The sequence below is a fragment of the Vicugna pacos genome, unplaced genomic scaffold (assembly GCF_048564905.1).
Source record: "Vicugna pacos unplaced genomic scaffold, VicPac4 scaffold_17, whole genome shotgun sequence".
In the NCBI taxonomy this organism is placed as follows: domain Eukaryota; kingdom Metazoa; phylum Chordata; class Mammalia; order Artiodactyla; family Camelidae; genus Vicugna; species Vicugna pacos.
Window position 1 is genome coordinate 4,976,172 of NW_027328738.1, and position 21,938 is coordinate 4,998,109.

General features: G+C 40.7%; 1 protein-coding gene across 3 annotated transcripts in view; it reads left to right on the forward strand.

The window, feature by feature from the left end:
* The first annotated feature begins 3,441 nt into the window (after positions 1–3,441).
* Positions 3,442–21,938, forward strand: part of LOC140692806 (uncharacterized) — a 93,093-nt gene continuing 74,596 nt past the window's right edge. The window contains exons 1-12 of one of the 3 annotated variants that reach the window (XM_072957083.1): positions 3,442–3,598; positions 5,087–5,172; positions 5,453–5,500; positions 5,639–5,759; positions 7,052–7,117; positions 7,917–7,980; positions 9,321–9,388; positions 11,338–11,469; positions 12,838–12,945; positions 14,401–14,511; positions 14,893–14,954; positions 17,172–17,256. In XM_072957083.1, the coding sequence (XP_072813184.1) occupies positions 5,457–5,500; positions 5,639–5,759; positions 7,052–7,117; positions 7,917–7,980; positions 9,321–9,388; positions 11,338–11,385 (411 nt within the window). In that variant the 5' untranslated portion in view covers positions 3,442–3,598; positions 5,087–5,172; positions 5,453–5,456 and the 3' untranslated portion in view covers positions 11,386–11,469; positions 12,838–12,945; positions 14,401–14,511; positions 14,893–14,954; positions 17,172–17,256. Of the gene's footprint in view, positions 3,599–5,086; positions 5,173–5,446; positions 5,760–7,051; positions 7,118–7,916; positions 7,981–9,320; positions 9,389–11,337; positions 11,470–12,837; positions 12,946–14,400; positions 14,512–14,892; positions 14,955–17,171; positions 17,257–20,185; positions 20,457–21,938 lie in introns of those variants that run through there. The other 2 variants (XM_072957080.1, XM_072957081.1) reach the window with 2 other exon arrangements.

The following is a 21,938-nucleotide window of genomic DNA, read 5'->3' on the forward strand; positions in this document are numbered from 1 at the left end:
CCCAGCCCCCTCAGCTGGCACCGCAGCCGCCGCTGCTTCAGCCGATACCGCCGCCGCCGCCGCCTCGGCCCCTTCAGCCGGCACCGCAGCCGCCGCCGCCTCGGCCCCTTCAGCCGGCACCGCAGCCTCTAGGGGCACCGCCGCCCGCCCAGCCCCCTCAGCTGGCATCGCAGCCGCCGCCGCTTCAGCCGGTACCCGCCGCCGATGCCGCCTCAGCCCCCTCAGCCGGCACTGCAGCCGCCGCCGCCTCGGCCCCCTCAGCCGGAACAGCCGCCTCAGCAGGTAACGCCGCCGATGCCGCCTCGGCCCCTTCAGCCGGCACCTCAGCCTCTACCGCCACCGCCGCCCGCCCAGCCCCCTCAGCCGGCACCGCAGCCGCCGCCGCCTCGGACCCCTCAGCCTGCACCGCAGCCGCCACCGCTTCAGCCGGTACCGGCGCCGATGCCGCCTCAGCAGGCACGGCCGCCGACGCCGTCTCAGCCCTTTCAGCCGGCACCGCAGCCGCCGCCGCCTCGGCCCCCTCAACCGGAACAGCCGCCTCAGCCGGTAACGCCGCCGATGCCGCCTCAGCCCTTTCAGCCGGCACCGCAGCCTCTACCGCCACCGCCGCCCGCCCAGCCCCCTCAGCCGGCACCGCCGCCCGCCCAGCCCCCTCAGCCAGCACCGCAGCCGCCGCCGCCTCGGATCCCTCAGCCGGCACCGCAGCCGCCGAACCCCCAGCCCCCTCACGCGGCACCGCAGCCGCCACGGCTTCAGCCGGTACCGGCGCCGATGCCGCCTCAGAAGGCACGGCCGCCGACGCCGTCTCACCCCCTTCAGCCGGCATCGCAGCCTCAACCGCCATCGCCGCCCTCCCAGCCCCCTAAGCCGGCACCGCAACCGCCGCCGCTTCAGCCCGTTCAGCCGGCACCGCAGGCGCCGCCGCCTCGGCCCCCTCAGCCGGAACAGCCGCCTCAGCAGGTAACGCCGCCGATGCCGCCTCAGCCCCTTCAGCCGGCACCGCAGCCTCTACCGCCACCGCCGACCGCCCAGCCCCCTCAGCTGGCACCGCAGCCGCCGCTGCTTCAGCCGGTACCCGCCGCCGCCGCCGCCTCGGCCCCTTCAGCCGGCACCGCAGCCGCCGCCGCCTCGGCCCCTTCAGCCGGCATCGCAGCCTCTACCGCCACCGCCGCCCGCCCAGCCCCCTCAGCCGGCACCGCAGCCGCCGAACCTCCAGCCCCCTCACCCGGCACCGCAGCCGCCACCCGCTTCAGCCCCTTCAGCCGGCACTGCAGCTGCCGCCGCCTCAGCCCCTTCAGCCGGCACCGCAGCCGCCGCCGCCTCGGCCCCCTCAGCCGGAACAGCCGCCTCTACCGGCACCGCCGCCCGCCCAGCCCCCTCAGCTGGCACCGCAGCCGCCGCCGCTTCAGCCGGGACCGCCGCCGATGCCGCCTCAGCCCACTCAGCCGGCACTGCAGCCGCCGCCGCCTCGGCCCCCTCAGCCGGAACAGCCGCCTCAGCAGGTAACGCCGCCGATGCCACCTCAGCCCCTTCAGCCGGCACCGCAGCCTCTACCGCCACCGCCGACCGCCCAGCCCCCTCAGCTGGCACCGCAGCCGCCGCTGCTTCAGCCGGTACCCGCCGCCGCCGCCGCCTCGGCCCCTTCAGCCGGCACCGCAGCCGCCGCCGCCTCGGCCCCTTCAGCCGGCATCGCAGCCTCTACCGCCACCGCCGCCCGCCCAGCCCCCTCACCCGGCACCGCAGCCGCCACCGCTTCAGCCGGTACCTGCGCCGATGCCGCCTCAGCAGGCACGGCCGCCGACGCCGTCTCAGCCCCTTCAGCCGGCATCGCAGCCTCAACCGCCATCGCCGCCCTCCCAGCCCCCTCAGCCGGCACCGCAACCGTCGCCGCTTCAGCCCCTTCAGCCGGCACCGCAGCCGCCGCCGCCTCGGCCCCCTCAGCCGGAACAGCCGCCTCAGCAGGTAACGCCGCCGATGCCGCCTCAGCCCCTTCAGCCGGCACCGCAGCCTCTACCGCCATCGCCGACCGCCCAGCCCCCTCAGCTGGCACCGCAGCCGCCGCTGCTTCAGCCGGTACCGCCGCCGCCGCCGCCTCGGCCCCTTCAGCCGGCACCGCAGCCGCCGCCGCCTCGGCCCCTTCAGCTGGCATCGCAGCCTCTACCGCCACCGCCGCCCGCCCAGCCCCCTCAGCCGGCACCGCAGCCGCCGCCGCCTCGGCCCCCTCAGCCGGAACAGCCGCCTCTACCGGCACCGCCGCCCGCCCAGCCCCCTCAGCTGGCACCGCAGCCGCCGCTGCTTCAGCCGATACCGCCGCCGCCGCCGCCTCGGCCCCTTTAGCCGGCACCGCAGCCGCCGCCGACTCGGCCCCTTCAGCCGGCACTGCAGCCGCCGCCGCCTCGGCCCCCTCAGCCGGAACAGCCGCCTCAGCAGGTAACGCCGCCGATGCCGCCTCGGCCCCTTCAGCCGGCACCGCAGCCTCTACCGCCACCGCCGCCCGCCCAGCCCCCTCAGCCGGCACCGCCGCCGCCGCCGCCTCGGCCCCTTCACCCGGCACCGCAGCCGCCGCCGCCTCGGCCCCTTCAGCCGGCATCGCAGCCTCTACCGCCACCGCCGCCCGCCCAGCCCCCTCAGCCGGCACCGCAGCCGCCGAACCTCCAGCCCCCTCACCCGGCACCGCAGCCGCCACCGCTTCAGCCGGTACCTGCGCCGATGCCGCCTCAGCAGGCACGGCCGCCGACGCCGTCTCAGCCCCTTCAGCCGGCATCGCAGCCTCAACCGCCATCGCCGCCCTCCCAGCCCCCTCAGCCGGCCCCGCAACCGCCGCCGCTTCAGCCCCTTCAGCCGGCACTGCAGCTGCCGCCGCCTCAGCCCCTTCAGCCGGCACCGCAGCCGCCGCCGCCTCGGCCCCCTCAGCCGGAACAGCCGCCTCTACCGGCACCGCCGCCCGCCCAGCCCCCTCAGCTGGCCCCGCAGCCGCCGCCGCTTCAGCCGGGACCGCCGCCGATGCCGCCTCAGCCCCTTCAGCCGGCACCGCAGCCGCCGCCGCCTCGGCCCCCTCAGCCGGAACAGCCGCCTCTACCGGCACCGCCGCCCGCCCAGCCCCCTCAGCTGGCACCGCAGCCGCCGCCGCCTTGGACCCCTCAGCCGGAACAGCCGCCTCAGCAGGTAACGCCGCCGATGCCGCCTCAGCCCCTTCAGCCGGCACCGCAGCCTCTACCGCCACCGCCGCCCGCCCAGCCCCCTCAGCCTGCACCGCAGCCGCCGAACCTCCAGCCCCCTCACCCGGCATCGCAGCCGCCACCGCTTCAGCCGGTACCGGTGCCGATGCCGCCTCAGCAGGCACGGCCGCCGACGCCGTCTCAGCCCCTTCAGCCGGCATCGCAGCCTCAACCGCCACCGCCGCCCGCCCACCCCCCTCAGCCGTCACCGCAGCCGCCGACCCCCCAGCCCCCTCAGCCGGCACCGCAGCCGCCGCCGCCGCCTCGGCCCCCTCAGCCGGTACCTCCACTGCTGCCGCCTCAGCCCCTTCAGCCGGCACCGCCGCCTCAACCGCCACCGCCGCCCGCCCAGCTGTGGGTCAGGAGCCGCTGCACAGACGGTGAGTCCCTGCGGGCCCCTCCCCAGCCCTGCGCGGGTCTCCGTCCCTCCCTCGGCCTCCCACGAAGGCCCCGAAGCGGTCCGGGCCCCACGGCTCTGCTTTCCCGGCTGCGAAACTCGGGAAGGAACAGGGCTGTGTTGTGATCGGGGGCCGCGCGTCCTGTTCGGCTTTCTCTGAGCCACTCCCCACCCCTCTCCTCCTCTGGGCCAGGTGTAACATTTTGTCTTCCCTTTTCAACTGACGGTTTAAAACAGTGTTTCAGATAACTGTCAAAACACTGTACATGCAAAATACTAGGTTAACTTAAGGGAAGGAGTAGGAGAGAAGGGGGAAAGGAGCGAAGTTCACCGATCACTTCTGCGGGGGAGGGTTAAGTGGTCACAGTGGTGAACGCGTAACTGCTACATGGCCCAGTGCGCCTACCATCATAGTCGTTACTGTTACTAACCCCAGACAGTTCTGGTATTAAGGAGGCATGACCACAGAACATGTGCTCATTGAGCTTAATTTTACACAAACAGTAAGTTTTCCACGGAATCAAGACAGGCAGTAAACGCCAGCTGCAGAGGACAGCTTGTGCAGGGCTGGGAAAGAGCATGGCATGATCAGAACTTTAGTTTGACTGGCTTGAAATGTAGAGGGAAAGGGAAACTTCACACTGATGAATCAGAGAGGAGATAGCTGTTTTTTATTAAACTAAAATGGTTGAATGAGCCTTGTTGATTAATGATTTGCCTTAGCAATTTGAATTTGGATTCTGCAAGTATTTTATAAGTTCTGTAAGAAGCTTGTTTTAAAATTTCAGAACTCTTAAGGTATTAGAAGTTCAGTTTTATTTTATAAGAATTTTTAAAAAGTGTTTATTTAACTCAATTAGAACAGAGTTCCTTTAACATAGGAGACTTTATTATCTCATGTATTAATACCCTCTAGAGGTACACAATGAAAAATGTGATTTATAAACAGATACATACAGACACAAGGAAAACAGAGCATGTAGCTTCAGTAACAGTTTAAGAGAAAAGTCAGAAACAGAAATCTTCCCTGGTCAAAATACCAAAAAAAAGCACCTGGGGCTTATATCCCTTAATTGATTTGAGCTCTAAATGGACAAATACACATTTTTTTTTTTAAAAAATTGCTAAGAACAAGATTCTTTTTCATGTTGAGTAATAATTTTGGAGTTTAAATAAATACCAACAATAGAGCTATGAGGGAGGAAAAATATAAAATACTGATTTTTTTATTTGATTTCACCGTAAGGTGCATTCTTAAATACATAGGAGACAACTGTCATGATTTGCACAACTCGCTTGCAAATAGTTCAACAGTATTAACAATGATTGAATTTAGGTGGTGGGCATATGGGAATTTATCATCTTATTAAACAGTTTTCTGTACTTCTGAGACTTATAATAAAACATTGGAAGGAACCTGTTAGACATAATGCTCTATGTGAAGTAATTTGTTCCCTTTGTGAAATTCTAGGAAGGTTAAAATGCATGTTCATAACTTCAAGAAAGTCACAAGCATTTATGATGTAATCAGAACTACCTGAGGATCTGTGAAACTTGGTGAGTTGGTGAATTTTTTAAAATGTCTTAAAACATTTTGTTTTTACAAAGATTACAGGAGTAAGAGAAGGTAAATCTTAATCAACTCTTAATATTTTTTTCCTGGTTGATGTGATATAATTAAATGTGGGGGAAAAAAGGTAAATTCTAAAAGGAGACAGTACCTTGATGTTTTCTATGGAGGAAACTCAAGCAGGAGGAAGTTTAATTTAAAAACATAAATTACTGCTCTTTATAATACATTCTAAGTTGTCATTCTTTTGAATGCCTTCCTTTCCAGACAGATGTGTTATTCTGGGAGATCATCAGGACTTCTGGGTATTTGGAGGTATTGACCTAACCAGTGGAACTGCTGATTTATAAGAAGTTGTCCAGAATTTTGGAAAACTGATTAGTAGAGGTAAATAATGTTTCCATGGCAAGTGATGACAGAAAGTGACTTCAGTGAATTTTCCTTTGTTTTTAGGCAGATGTACCTAACCATGTATGTTAACAATGATTTCAAGCTGAAGACTGAGAAGAACTGCCATTTTTGCCAGCTGGGATGCAGAAAAATTTGGACTTCTGGGTTCCACAAATGGGCTGAGGTAACTAAGACAGTAAACATATCTTCTTGGTCAACATGTATCTCAGGGTAATCACAGATGTGTTCCATTACCTGATACTGTTTTAAATTGGATAAAAACAGGAAAATTTAAGAAATAGAGTTTGTTTTTGCTTTTACATCAGTTTGGCAAAACAGAACAACCTCTTAATTACTAAGCACAAACCAATTTTTTCATTATTTTTAAAATATTTTAGTTTCTATTTATATTGGTTTTGTGATAAGTAAGTAAAATCTGTAAGCTCAGAAAATAGTCAAACCTAGGAAACTACTTCTGACAAGTGAATTAGCCTATTGAAAATCTGATTTAGATCCTTGGCATTAATTTTCAAGTTTTTACACTTTCCTTGGATTTCTTCTATCCAGGAAAACAACATGCTCTTTTTAGATGACTATACTCTGATTATAGTCTCTCCTTTATGGATTCAACACTAAATTGTAACCATAGGTATATTTTACCATTTACAAAAGTGCCTGGTTGGGGAGTGTAATACAATGATTTTGTAAATTGAATTACTCTAAAATTTCAAGGATTTATTTTTAATTCAATTATGATTAATTTTCATTTGTCACTGGCTCTTAATGCTTTATTTTAAAGTGTCTCTCATAGACCCCCTTCTTTCATCTTCTTCCCTTATGCTCTCTGTCCAGTAACTCTAAGTTCTTACATGTTCAAGGTAGGCTTGTGTATTTTTTTAAAGGCAGGCGCACCAAAAAGCACTTTCCTGTGACTATCCTCTGTTTTGTTCATTTATGAGTCCAAATTTTATAGAATTGATTTAAAGAATGTCATATCTTTCTTATTATTGTGAATGGTTTTTAAAATGCTTTCCTTCTGACTCATTTCTGCATACTTTAAAATAATAATATGAATCAAATAAGTATGGGAATAAAATCACATTTACTTGTATCACATTTGATTCCATTTATATGGCAAAGTCATTATTATGTTGTTGTTATGAACATGCATTTCATAATACACTTATTTAGATGAATCAGAGCTTATTCATTAAGGTCATTTACTTTTAGAAATATGTAATTTCTTGTGAACACATGTATATAGAAATACATGTGTCTTTTTATAATTTAAGCAGCTTAAAATACAGATAAAATAAATCCAAGATACAAGATAATATGCCTTGCATTAATTTAAATTCATGTGAGTTAAAAGACAATTTGAATATTGTTTCCCATTTTCTACTAGCTTCTTAATCATATTCAGCAGCACATTTACCTTTACATATAATTAAGGAATCTTTTTTATTTCTACTGTAGCTCTGTCATAATGGATACTCTGCCGCAGAATCAGCTGTCATCTATCCCATGTGGTCAAGCGCAGAGGTGAAAATTCTCATTTGTGGGATGACAACTCACAGCTTTAAATGTTTTTACTGTAACTGCTTTTATAAGGTAGCAAGCTAGAGAGAGAGAGAGAAACAGAGAGAAGAAAAGAGTTCTCTCTGCATATTCCCATGTTGTGTGATGGCATTAGTCTTCTTCTGCTGTATTTTTCTAGAATGTGTGTGCGTGTGTGCATGTACGTGTGAGAAATGTCTTGTCTTTGTCCTAATAGCCACTCTTCTCTCCCTCGAGTTTTTTTCTCTATCCTCCCCTCCTATATTTTTCTTTTTCATCAATATCTTCTCTTTCAAAAAATTCTTGATAAATCAAATTTCCAACTTCCTCACTTTTAATATGGTAAAGTTACTTGGATCCCCAACATCAAGGGATCTCATACTTTAATGTCTGTAAGGATTTCCAGAGACACCTTTTAAAAATACAGATTTCCAGGCCTTACTTTGAGCAGTCCTCTTCCAGTAGATCCAGGGTGAGGCTGAGCATCTCCGAGCCTTCCCCCTTCATATTATGGTGCAGGGGATCAGGGGCAGTTTTCCTCTGGGTCTCCCTGCTGTTGCTATTAACAGTGGCTACAGCATCACTAATATTTTTCTTTCTTGTTTTAATTGCATTAATATTATCAACCAGTTAATAGCATTTTCTTAAAATTATGGTCAAAAGCATAGGTGTTTGATTTATAATGGTATCTGCAAACCACTCTTTTACTGAATTAATTTGTTTTGCTTGTATTTCCAAAATTGTAAATGCTGTGAGTTAAGTGACTGCTTTGCTTCAACTACAGGAGAATGTGAAAACACTCCAGGAGAGAGAGGTTGCATATATCAATGCAGACTCATACACAGAAGGTAAATTTTATTTCAGATTGTCATTAAATAGTATACCAGTATTTAAGTCTATCAACTCCAACTCATAAACTAGGATTATCCTCTTTCTATGAGATGCCTCAATAATACCTCCATTTCTCCATTTTACCAGAGAGAACATTATTATGATTCAAATGAATCAATATGATTCATAACTAAGCTATTGATCCTAATTTCTTTAGTATATTTACCATTTGCCTATCTTGGATTACTACTTAAAACTTTAGTACTTTTGACATTCTTCCTGTGGAGCTATTTTTAAAAGTTGGGCTAAAATATTTCATACAGAAATAGTTCCTGTATGTATTGGAACAACTCTGAAATAAGCACCCACTACAAACTTCCTTTTGACCCTGACATGTGGCATGTGCATCTGTAGGCTTTCATCGTATTATGGTTATTTCTAGGTAAGTGTCACAGGACACATGTTAGTTACTGACATGCTCTAGTCTAAAGTCTTCATATTGAATTGAATAAATGAATAAAAACATGAACATTATGGCCTTACCACTTCCTTTGCCAAAGACCCCTAGGTACTGCTGCCGTAATGAGCAATGACCCTTACTTTTACTGCAGGAGCTGCAGCCTTAGCAGCAGAGTCCGCCTCTGCAGTCTCCTATCCTGAGTGTGTGCTGCAGCCTCTCTGGCTCCTGAATAGTTATTTCCACCTTGTGTTTTAGTTTTAGCCAGACTGTCTGCCTGTCTATTTATCTCCCTACCTATCTGTCTATTCTAAAATTTTATTTATTTCTTTTTACTGAAGTACATTTGATTTGTAATATTAGTTTCACGTGTACAGCAAAGTTACTCAGTTATATACATATACATATACATATACATATACATATACATTGTTTTTAGATTCTTTTCCATTATAGGTTATTATAAGATACTGAATATAATTCCCTGTACTATACAGTAGGTCCTTGTTGGTTATCTGTTTCATATATAATAGTGTATATCTGTTAATCCTGAACTCCTAACATATCTCTTCCCTTCCCCCTTTCCCCTTGGGTAACCATAGTTTCTTTTCTATGTCATGAGTCTATTTCTGGTTTGTAAATAAGTTCATTTGTATCATTTTTTTGTTTGTTTACATTCCACATATAAGTGATAGAATGTGATATTTGCCTTTCTCTGTCTGACATACTTCACTGAATATGATAATCTGTAAGGTCCACCCTATTTTTAATTCTCCAGGAATGATGCCTTGAATTTGAAATCTGTTATATATTGTTTATAATTAGAAAATAAAGTTAGAATTAAATACAGGTTTGTAGTCCATTTGGAGGTATTAAAATTCTCTCTTATTTATTTTGCAGGCAATTATACTCTCAGAGTTGACTGTACACCCCTTCTTTTCCAGTTGGTATATAAACTGACAGAAGAGGTATGTAAATAGATCTGTTGTAATGATTTCTGATGAGTAGATAAATCAATAACTTTTGTTTTCTAAATTACTAACATTTAAACTGGTGACAGACATAGCTGATTTGTATAAACAAGAAATCAGAACGAGCTTTAATACACTACTTATGTGACATAACTATGAGAACAGTAGTGCTAGTCTCTGTTCTAATAATAGTTCCTAATAATTGTATACATTTGTTAAAATGTGCAGGGTCTATTGTTTCATGGGGCAGAGTCTCTTTGATATAACAGAAAGAATACTGAGCTGGGTTGGGGAAGCCTTGGCTGTGAAGATTGCCTTGGCTATTCATTCATTCATTCATTTATTCATTCAGGAAGTATTTATTGTGTGGTTACTATGTATCAGGTCCTATGAAAGGAACTCTAGCAGCAAAAGTGATAAAAGGACAAGGTTACTGAATCCAAATACTTTGTAATCTAGAGAGGCCACAGACCTGTAAATGAGGACTCATACTTCACTTGAATATTGGATACTATATACAGTGGAGGACAGTTGCAGAAGAGAGAAGTTAAAATCCTAGGGTAGCTGGTGAGGTTGGAAAGCATTAGAAGGTGTTTAGAGAAGGATTAGTGGTTAGGCTGTAAAATGGAAGGATGTGAAAGTGGGGAGAATGTTTCTCCTCAGAGGACACAGGACCTAATAAAGATGTGGATGTGTGAAAGAACATTTCCTGACCTCTGGGTAATGCAATATAACCTCAATGTAAGGTGTTGGTGAAAAAGCTGGTAAGAAACGGGGCCTGACACATAGGCCTAAATGTTCATAAATCTGGTGATGGTGAAATTAAAGAATCTTTAACAAGGTTGTACATTATCATTTTTATTCATTAGAAAAATTACTCTGTATCAGTGCAGTGAATACGTTAAGCTGTAGTAAGTCTAAAAGCAAAATGGAAATAATTCCACATACTTGTTTAGCACACAGGAATTTATAAATACTAGTTATTGATGTAAAAACTACTCTGAAAATGCTACTGCACTCTGAATCTCTAAAAATTATGTGATCTACTCATTGAGTATATTTGTGCTTCATTTAAATAACCCCCCATTATAGAATTTAACTGTAGAAATGTTTCTTTCAAGTAGGTATCACTTAGATGACAGTGGGAAGTAGATGTCACATCTCTGTGGTCCTGTTTCCCAATCGCCCTTCATCTTGCCCTGTCCTTTTCACTGTTAGTGTCTTTAACATCTCATCCTCCCAAGTGAGCATCCTCCCATGCCCATCACAACGCCCACCATACTGGGAAGCTTAGGTCCTTGATCCTTTTATTGAAATGTCCCATAAAAACATCTAAAAGCACGCTGAAAAGACAGCCCTTGTTGGGGAATCCTTCTCATGAGATACATTTACTCTCTGTCCTACAGAGGAGGCTCCTGCCTTTATAGGAGGAGTAGTAAGAATTTTAGGGCCAAGAAGGAGAAGCTTAGGTCTATCCCCTTTGTACATTTATTTAATAAGTATTAAATGTGTAAGTGGTTACCATAGTGACAGTATAAATCAAACATAGTTTCTGCTATTAGTGTGTTACCTGTGTAGCCAGGAGAGACTATGATCAAGAATTTTCAAATCCAAGATAGAGATTAAAATCACAGATAAAAGTGTGGGAAGCAAAAAATAAGTATCTTAGTTTATTATTTTACATGTTGGAATTAAACAGCCTGCTTAATGGGAAATTGCAAATTTTTTCCCATTCTAAAGCCTCTTTTACATTAATTTGAATTTAATTTTCATGCCACTTTAGATACAATATATTTGACTTTCAGAGTTTTTGTTTTAGGTAGTTTTTTAACAGTTTAACTGGGAAATTAAAATGTGTATTTAGAAGTTACATTATCAGGATGAACTAATTAATTGTCCAGAAGAGAAGAGTGAGATTTTATAATCTTGTTTGATTTGATTGTCAGTGGAAGAATCAGACATCATTCATCTGGAGAAATGCTATTGGTTGCTGAGGGCTCAATCCTGAACTGGATGATTTGATTTAGAGACATTTGGCCCATTGGCTTCACCACCAATTCGTCCATCTCTGAGTGAAGGTGGGAATCCTTCTATTTTCTACAAATGTTCTTTGCTAAACACCTGAGCCTTGTTCCACCTTTGGAGCCTTGTGTAAGTCGGTTTACCTTTCTGCACTTGAATATTCTCATATATAAAATCAGTTTGACCAAGACAATCATTATGAAAGTGTGCTCCGGTGTGGTGCCTCAGCATCTGGTGCAGGGTCAGGGTGGTGGACACTGAATAGGCAAAGCTCTAGCTTCCACACATGACCCCACCTCTTCCTCAGCTGAGGAGTGTCTATTGTATTTCTTTTATATAGAAGAAGGTTCCACTGCTGTATACTTCCCCCACCCTTAAAAAATTAAGAAACCACTAGACCATCTCTAAGGTCCCCACTTAGCTCTAAACTTTTCACTACTATATATATATATATATATATATATATTTTAAATGAGGTTTACAAGGAGCAGTTGTGGGTGATAATCACAAAAACTGTATTTGAAATCTGAAAGCTTGGGTTCTTCTTCTGATTCAGACCTTTTTAAAAAAAATTTCTTACTTTTAGCAAGTCATTTAACTACTTCTTACCTTCAATTTTCTGCTCTTTGAGGGCACAGAATTAGATTCTTGAAATAGACAGTCTGTATTCTTCAGGTTTCTAGTGTGTTTTAGAAATATTTATTTGTTAGGGGAGCTAGAACAGACAGGGTTTCCACTTCAGCAGTGCAGTTATGTTTTTACCTTTTTATAATTAGAGATTGAGAAATCATTTCATTTGAAAATAAAATGATTCCATTTATTTTTTAGGAAAAGTTTAAAAACCACATGATTAGATTATAAATTGCCCTTTATTTCTGAAATTTAATATATTTAGTTATACAGATTAAGTGGTACAATGAAGACTGCAGTACAGAATTTCTGTCTCTTATAATATAGTGTGTTAGTTTTCTTTGCTTCATGAAGGAGCTGTATGTAGCTCATTAATAACAACACAGTATATCTTTGATACAGTTCAACTTTTCTTCTTCTTTTTTCCTTTTTCTTCTTAGTCTTTCCAAATTAGGATAATTGTGGTCTCTGACTTTTTTCCAGTTAAATTTTTAAAATACATTTTTGTTTTTTACATTCTACAATCACTTTTGACTTTTGGAATTAATATAAGATAGAGACAGGTATGCAGACAAAACCAAACACTAAATGATAGTATTTTCTTCTAGGAAGTTAAATGTTGGTTATAATTATGCCAGGGGGTGGGGGAAAAACTTCCTAAGACAGTGGAAACTACTGATAACTTTTAAAAACTAAATCAGTTTATGCGAGTCATGCCTCCTTTCATAGGGATGTCATTATTAACAGAAAGTTTGTTGGCTGTGATTTATTCTGTCTGTGTTCCTATTTTACAGGTTTATTTAATGCTTTTGGTGAAAATCATGACAGCCACATAGATTTTAAGGAGATATCCTGTGGGCTGTCAGCTTGTTGCAGAGGACCTCTGGCTGAAAGACAGAAATGTAAGTGTGTTAAACATCACAAAATTTGGAAGCTATACAGAGAAAAAAATTAGCATCCATTCATGTAAAAAATCATCTGATTAAGGCTTGAATTTTCATCCCTTTTGCAAATAGCAATCTCTTGCTAAGGTTTTACTGACGTCAGTGTAAAGGTTCAATCATCTATTCTTTTTTACTGTGGAGTAATTTAAGATCTTTGTTATTAATAATGGTTGATTTTCCAGATAAATGTACAATTCATGATAAATGAACTACATCAGTCATGATGTGTTTGAAAATGTTAAGCATATAGAAAATATTTTCTGGTAGTCTATATAGAAAATTTGTCTTGCTTAACTTGAATTTCAACTTATTTTCTATCACTGTGTATATTGATATTTTATTAGCAAAATTAAATTTATGATAAAACAATTTTATTAAATACTAAATTTATCTTTTAAACCTATCTAAAATATTATGGCATAATTTATAAGCATATTACATTCCTAAATCTTAACCATATTTGTTTAGGAAAATGCAGCAGTTTACATTTAATTGGAACCTAATTCTTACATATTCACTAGGGTCATTATCTCTGCATCTTTCTAAAATACAGCTTCACAAATACTGCATATTTTGGGAATGATACTTAATAGTTCAATATTCTTTAGTAATGTTGTACTGTGATGCACTCAGTTAACTTAATAGCATAATTATTACATGGGTGTGTGAAGTAGATAATTATTTAATCTTAAAAATTTAGATTTCTTTTATCTTCCCTGATAGTATACCATTACTCTAACCTGGCTTTGTGATAGATTATTTGTTCACATTAAAGTTCTGGTATTAAAGAGGCTGAAGTCTTTGTTTCTCAATTGACGTTGTTGTCTTAAATTTTTTTTTAATTTATTTTTTTGCCAGTGGACTAGTGGAAGTTAACCAAATAGACTAACTAGCAATTTTGCTGATATTGACGTTAATTAGCAAAGTGCTGATATTTTGGATTTTTAGCTTGTTGTATATAAACTTCATTGAAGAATTGAAATTGTTCTTAGGCAAAAATATTGGGTGTACATTAATTACATTGGAGAGGCAAAATCTTTATACAGTCATCTCTCATTATCTGCTGAGGATTGGTTCTGAGACCCCCTCAGATACCAAGTCCATGGATGCTCATGTCCTTATGTAAAATGGCATAGTATTTGCATATAATCTATGCACATCCTCTTGTATAATTTAAATCATCTCTAGATTACTTTTAGTACCTAATACAATGTAATTATTTGTAAATACAATGTAAATGATATGTGAATAGTTGTCAGTGCATAGCAAATTCAAGTTTTGCTTTTGAGAACTTTCTGGGAAAATGTAGTTGTTTGAGGAACTAAGTAATTTCACTAGGGCAGGTTGTAATAAAATGTATTATACTTCAGAATATAAAAGTAATTTTCCTCCATAAGAGTTTCTTTTCTTTAGTTTGCTTCAAGGTATTTGATGTTGATGGTGATGGAGTTCTCTGTAGGGTTGAACTGAGAGACACGTGGTTGCACAGAGGTCTGGAAGGACAACTGCACCGATGATACCCTGGTAAAGTCTGATTGTATACATCTTCTTGCATGTAAACTTCCAACAGGAACATAGAGTGAAGAATTTTTTAAAAGAGGTTGAGAAAAAGATTTCTTACTACTTCTAGGTTCTATATTATGCTACTCAAAATATTCATAGCCAAAGATGCAAAATTGGGAAGAGAATTTACCTTAGAAAATTTAATAAACTGAATGTATTATGTAAAAAAAAAATGAAACCACTGGAAAATTGTCATAAATTTTTAAGGTAAACAAGCAATCTATTTCTGGAATTAAAAAAAACCAAAACTTGACCGAAAAAATATTTTATACTTCAGCTACTGTCTAATAAAAATGATACCTTCTCTTTCCTAACTACTGATTTGGGTTTCTGGTTTTAAAGGAATTACTTGTGGATCTATCCAACATTGTAGAGACACATAGAATGCACATGACACCACAAAGGTGAGTCTAGCAGAGACTAATTTATTCTTTTCTATTATATTCTGAATTGGTATACATACGTTACATATACATACTTGAATCTCTTCTGCATCATCCCTGCTAAATGCTTATTTGGACCTGTGGTTACAATAACTCCAAGTTGTCCCTAAGGAAAGCCCATTCGACCTTTAAACAACTCCATTAAGTGTTATTTACATAAAAACATTATATTTTATAAGCTAGGCATTTTGTAAAAATTAAGTAGAGACAGCCCTTGCCATCTGTAGTTTATAATCTTTACTTCTCCCAGTTTAATACATTATGGTAAGACAAAACTTATATTGAGCAAAAGAAGCCACAATAAAAGAACACATTGTACAATTTAATTTATATGAAGTTCTAGAACAGAGACAGAACTAATGTTAATAAGTGTTACAATAGTGATTTTGGAGATGGGTGAGTTAACTGAGAAGGAGCATAGGATATCTGGGATGATGGAAATTATTTTTCATCTCAATCTGGGTGGTGTATATAGTTTTTAAATTTTTTTTTCAATAATATTGGTGAGGGTCTGTCCTAAGTTCTTTAATAGCAGCCAGAATAAGTGTATAATAGCAGAAACAAGCATGTACTTTACAAAGAATAAAGCCTTGAATTTTTTTAGTTTCAAAACATTTATTAAAGATATTATAATAGGTTTGCCTTAATGTCTATGTATCCCTGTGAAACTGAAGATAATCCATATATGTGAGACACATATGAGTTAATTTGACCCTTTCTATTCAAATGTTGACATGCACCAAGTTGCAAATGGTAGGATGTAGACCATAGTGGCCTTACACAGGCTTAGAAAAATAAGTAACATTTTTTTCAATCACAAATCCAGAAGAAATCATCATAGTCTTATTAACTGACACTCAATAGAAATAAATAATAGAAATGAATTTTTCAGGGCTTGATCTTTGTTTGGCAATTCAGATAACCGTCTTCATTTACTTTTCTGCCCAAAACTAAGGTAGCCATTTCTATTTGGTATATATGAAAACAGAAACACAGGAAAGTTTCTATTAGGAAATACCTTATGTAGAGATACAATTTCCATCGCCTTTCTTCTGGGTGTTTGATAAGTATGGAGGTTATCATTGCTGTCTATTTTTATATAAGACCGAGTTTCTTCTTATGGCTGTACTTTTGAACATTAAAAAAAAAGATCATTTAGCTGCTCCATCTCCGTGTAACCATAATAATGAAATGGTAAAAATTTAGAATAGATTTTGGACCTTTCAACCAAACCTATTACCCATAGTCACTGGTGACTAGACGGTGACAATATTACCCATTATTTTGTACCATTACATTGGTGTTAATATACTTCAATGGAAGTTGCATCATGAAAGCCATTAATTACCATCACAGTGCTTTAAAATCTTTTCTTGTAATAAATGGTAATATATATTGAATGAATACATGAATATCATTAATAGTAAATATTATTAAATATCTTTAAATAATAAATCGTTAGATAATAAAAATATAATTAAGTAATAAACGCTAAGAACATTATTATTCATCTAGGATTGTTAAGGTGATTGTTCAAAACATGAAGTAAGAAGCATTTGGTTATATTTTTGCCTGCCAAGAAATATTGTCTACTGTATATAAATGTAATTTTTGGTACACTTTGACACCAAAAAAAAAAAAATACTGCTTTACTCAACTTGTGAAAGTAATGTTACATTTTATTTTGAGGAAATGTTAATATAGATACTCATTTATTATATATATTTAGTTCTTTTAAATCTCTTAAGAAGTCTAATAATATTGCCAGATGTTTTAAAGATCTTAGAAAATTGTTAGGGTCAAAGGGCATAATCCAAAGAGTTTGGAAAAATGCTTTCAAAGTTAGTAAATAGTCCTTTTTCTCTACCCAGAACCTTTTGTGGGTTCTGTTAGTAAACTTCACCTTGAACCAGAAGATACTGTGAGTTATTTCCCAGGTCTTACTGGAGGAAGATTTTTGGTGATAAATTGCCCACGTTATGAGTGACTACTTCAGAGTTTGGTTACTTTTGAACTTATTCTTGCTGGCCTACTTTCGGATGAATACACAGCATCTACATTAAATCATTAGTTTTCTTTCAGACAAATGACCATTGCAAGTTTAATAAAACAAATTTAATTCAAATAATATATGAAAATGAAGATTTAAGATATTCTTAAATATTGTTTCTCTTTCAGAATGGCCATCTTAACTCTAGAAGAATATCAGATCTGGAGTGTGAAAAATGTTCTTGCCAATGAGTTTTTGAATCTACTTTTCCAGGTATGTTTAAGGTAAATGACAGAGACCGAGGGCAGTGGTACCAGTAGTTCTACATCTTTTCCATTATGTAGTAGTTAGACAACTAGACTACAAAACCATATATTGTCAAAAGAACTGCATTAACCTGTACACCACCAGCAGATGGTAAGTTAGAGCATGCGTGCTTCTTAGAGTCACAATGTGCATGATAGGAAAGTAGAGTATAGCTGATAATGTTTATCTTAATAACTCATGATAGAGCAGATTGTAGACACATAGAAAAGCATTTAAAATGTAAAAGCCATTATAATTTGCTATTTTTCTTTACTTTTTTTTTAAGACCCTCCCTAACAAGTAAGGCAGTGTGGACAGAGACATAGATCATAAGTTGGCAGCTGTAAATTTTTCACAAAGTATACCATCTTTCCAGTTAGGAGGTTATTTTAGATGCAGAGCTGTTTCTTAATTTTCTTTCTTTCTTTCTTTTTTTCTTTTTTGTAATTTAATTCTTTAGAAGGTCCAATAAAGATTGAAGGAGAAAGGAGGAAAGAAAAGCTGTCAGGGGTGAACATGAAATCATAAAACTTGCCAGATTTTAAGTATTTTTCCAGTTAAAGTAGTTCTCTTTGCTCCAATTTAAAGAAACAACTTATAGTTTCCCATTTTTCATAATTCTTCAAAAATATATGTTGATTTAATAGTATTTTACAGGGGGGAGGGGTGTGAGTAGGGACAGACTGGAAGTTCAAGATTTGTAAATACTGACAGGTATATATAGAATAGATAAACAAGCTTATACTGTATAGCACAGGGAAATATATTCAAGAATTTGTAGTAGCTCATGGTGAAAAAATATGAAAACAAATATACGTATATTCATAAAGGACTGAAAAATTGTGCTGTACACCAGAAATTGACACAACATTGTAAATGGACTATAACTCAGTTAAAAAATAAAAGATATAACTGTTAGAACACTATAAAAAAAGTAGTATTTTAGATTTTTTTTTTATTTTATTCTCCTTTTCTTATAAAAGCACCCCTATGAAGATCAATAAGGCTTGATATCTTCATATCTATCATGATCCTCCATTGTGAATACAGAGTAACCTGCCTGTGGCACAGCTATGTTAGAATAAATGAAAATTGAACTCTTCCTGACAGCTAATATCTAATGTATATTTAAAGCATATGAAATCTGATAAGCCTGTGATGCCCATTTAAATCAATCAGTTGCTCCACTGTCAGTTATCTGCCAGGATCTAAGTTGATATGTCTTTATAAAATATAAATACATATAAAAATAATATAAACCTACTATAAACAGAAATGACTTGGTTAGTAATATGAAAATTGAGCAGCTATTTTTATCTCATTTAAAATGATGCCCTCAATTACTTTAAGTTATCATTAATTATATAGATATTTTGACCACTGAAGTTTGTGTCTGAGTCATGTTGCAGCTCTTACATAGCAAAGCATTTTGAACTTTTATATTGCCTTTCCTATTTTCTCATGCTTATCAGGGACTTGCATAGGCACTATTTTTTCTATGACTCTATAAACAGATGTATGCCTGAAATTTTCTTTTGTGTCTCAGGGTTTCTAGCATTATATTACTGACAGATTTTTTATTGGTTAGCAATCTAATTTTTTTCTTGGTATATATAGTCCTTTCAGTCCTTTCAAATATATATATATATATATATATATATATATATGTAGTCAGTTTCCAATTTTGTGTCAATTTCTGGTGTGCAGCACAATGCTTCAGTCATACATGAACATACATATATTCATTTTCATACTCTTTTTCACCATAAGTTACTACAAAACTTTATTGGATATAGTTCCCTGTGCTATACAGTATGAACTTGTTTATAAATTGGGAGTTTGAGATTTCCAGGTACTAAATATTAACATTACATTTTATGATGCTCACTTTATCCCATATTCAGACATGCTTTTAAAACTTTATTTTCACTTAATATATAAGCAAGCAGGCTTACTCTAAATTGTTTTATTTTCTGTCTGTTTCTAAAATAGAATTAGCTAATAAATTCAGTGATAAAAGCTTGAATTATACTTTTATTTTATTTGCCAAGATCCCACTCCTGGCTGACCATTTTGGGTATTTAAGTATAAAGTAAGTAAATGTCAGTAGAATTAGGAAACCATTCCTGTGGTAATATTATTTTCAGTCCTTTCAAATAAACTCAGTGCCCAATATTTTGCAGAGGAAGCATTCTAAACATGACCAGGATCTTCTATCTTATACGTTTGTCAGAAAGTATCAAATGTTAAACAGTTTGATAAACAGAATAGTGCACCACACTGACCCCTACCTATATCCATGTTCTAATCCTGAAATCTGTGAATATGTTATTTTACATGGCAAAGGGTATTTTGCAGATGTATCAGGTTAAGGACTCTGAGACAGGGAGATTAGCCTGGATTATCTACATGGGCCTAGTCTAACAACAGGAGTCCTTAAAAATTGAAAATCTTTCCCAGATGTGGTCAGAAAGATATGACTTTGGAAGAAGGATTAGAAAGCTGTAAAGCTGTTAGCTTTGAAGATAGAGGAAGGGTCATGGGTAAAGAAATGTGGGTGAACACTAGAAGACGGAAAAGACAAGGAAATAAATTCTTCCTTTGACTTACAGAAGGGCATACAGCCCTGCTGACATCTTGATTTTTAGCCAAGTGATACCTGTTCCTGACTTGACCTACAGAATCATAAAACAATAAGTTTGTGTTGCTTTAAGCTGCAAAATTTGTGATAATTTGTAACAGCAGTGATAAAAATAAGTATAGGGGAGGTAATCCAAATTTATGGATTGGAGGGTTCAACATTTTAAACATGTCAGTTCCCCTTCAACTGATTCAAAGATTTATATGTGCACATCAAAATCCCCAAAACTTAATTGTTGTTACTGTTTCTTTGTAGAACTTGACAAGCTGATTCTAAATACATAGAGAAGCTTGAAGAGCCAACAATAGCCAAGCTGATATTAAAGAACAATGTTAAAGAACTTATTATAAAACAATATTAAGTCTATGTGATAACTACCTAAAGTTAGACATATAGACCAATGGAACAGTATTGAATTAAACCCTGTACCATACATGAACAGTAATTTTAGATAGATTATAAATCTAATAAATTTGAAACAAAAAGCAAAGCATCTGGGGGAGGGTAAAGCTCAGGTGGAATGTGTGCTTAGCATGCATAAGGTCTTGGGTTCAACTCCCAGTACCTCCATTAAAATAACCTAATCCCCCACCAAAATAAAGCATCTAGAAAATAGTGTAGGAGATATTTTAATGACTTTGAAGCGGCAAAGAGTTCTTAAACAGGACACAGCACTAAACATAAAAGAAGAGTTTTAAGTTGGACTTCAGTAAAATTAAGAATTATTTTTATCAAGAGATACCATTAAGAAAGTGAAAAGCCACATGGTGCGAAAATATATTTGCTATATCTGTATCCACCAAAAGACTTGTATCTAGGGCATATAGAGAACAAAAACCAGTGGAGAAAAAGGCAAAACCTCAATATTAAAATGTGCAAAAAACTGAACAGGTGCTTCACACACAAAAAGAAAAATCCAAATAAGCTATGAAAAGTGGCTGAGCTCGTTAGTAATAATAAAAATACGTACTAAAACCACACTTGGAACACCATTAGACATCCACTAGAATAGTTAGTTGTTAAGTCATATGAAGCATTGGTGAGGGTAACATGCAATGGGGACTCTTACACATGGCCAGTGGGAATATAAATTCTTACAAATAATTTGAAAGTAGGCTTTTTGAATGAAAGTTATATATGTATATGTGTGTGTGTGTATATATGTACACACACACACATATACATACATACAAACACACACTCCCTGTGTACCCTTCAGAAGCTTCTACATCAGAGCACAAAAGGACATCCAGAAAATTCTCATAATCACTATTTGTTATAGCCCCAAATAGAAAATGACCCAAACACCTGTCAACAATAAATACATAACCATAAGTGGTGGCACATGCATACAAGTTGTATACTTTAAAGCAATAAAAATAAATATACTAGTTTACAGAAAACACTAGTGGATGAATCTTACATAATGTTGAGTGGAATGTACGGGACTAAAAATTTCAAAAGCAAAAAAACCAATCCATGGTGGCTGAATTTAGGATGGTGAATCCATCAAAGGGGTGCCATAGTATCTGGGAAGAAACCCAAAGTGGAACAGCAATGTTCTGTTTCTTGACTGGATGAAGGTTACATAGATGTGTTTACTTTGTGAAAAATCACTGAGCTGTATACTTAAGATATGTTCACATGTAAGCATGTATATTATATTTGCATTTTTTAAAAAAAATGTTTGCTTGCAAAAAAAGATATCCAAAGCCTAAGTATTTATCAGTAGGAGAATGGATAAAACAAATGATAGTATATTCAAACAATGGAATACAATTCAACAATAAAAAAGAATCAACTACTGATACAAGGATGAACCTCAAAAGCCTAATTTATACATTTCATTGTCAGGTAAATTTTAACTCAGAAGGTAAACAAAACTATAAGCAGGCATGTGCCCTAGGGGGAGGGGTGCTGAAGCCTTTGTCTCCTCAGACCTGTGCCATTACTGGCACATCTCGCAAGAAGAGAGGCAGGGCTCAGCCACAGCTACCATCTCCTCCTG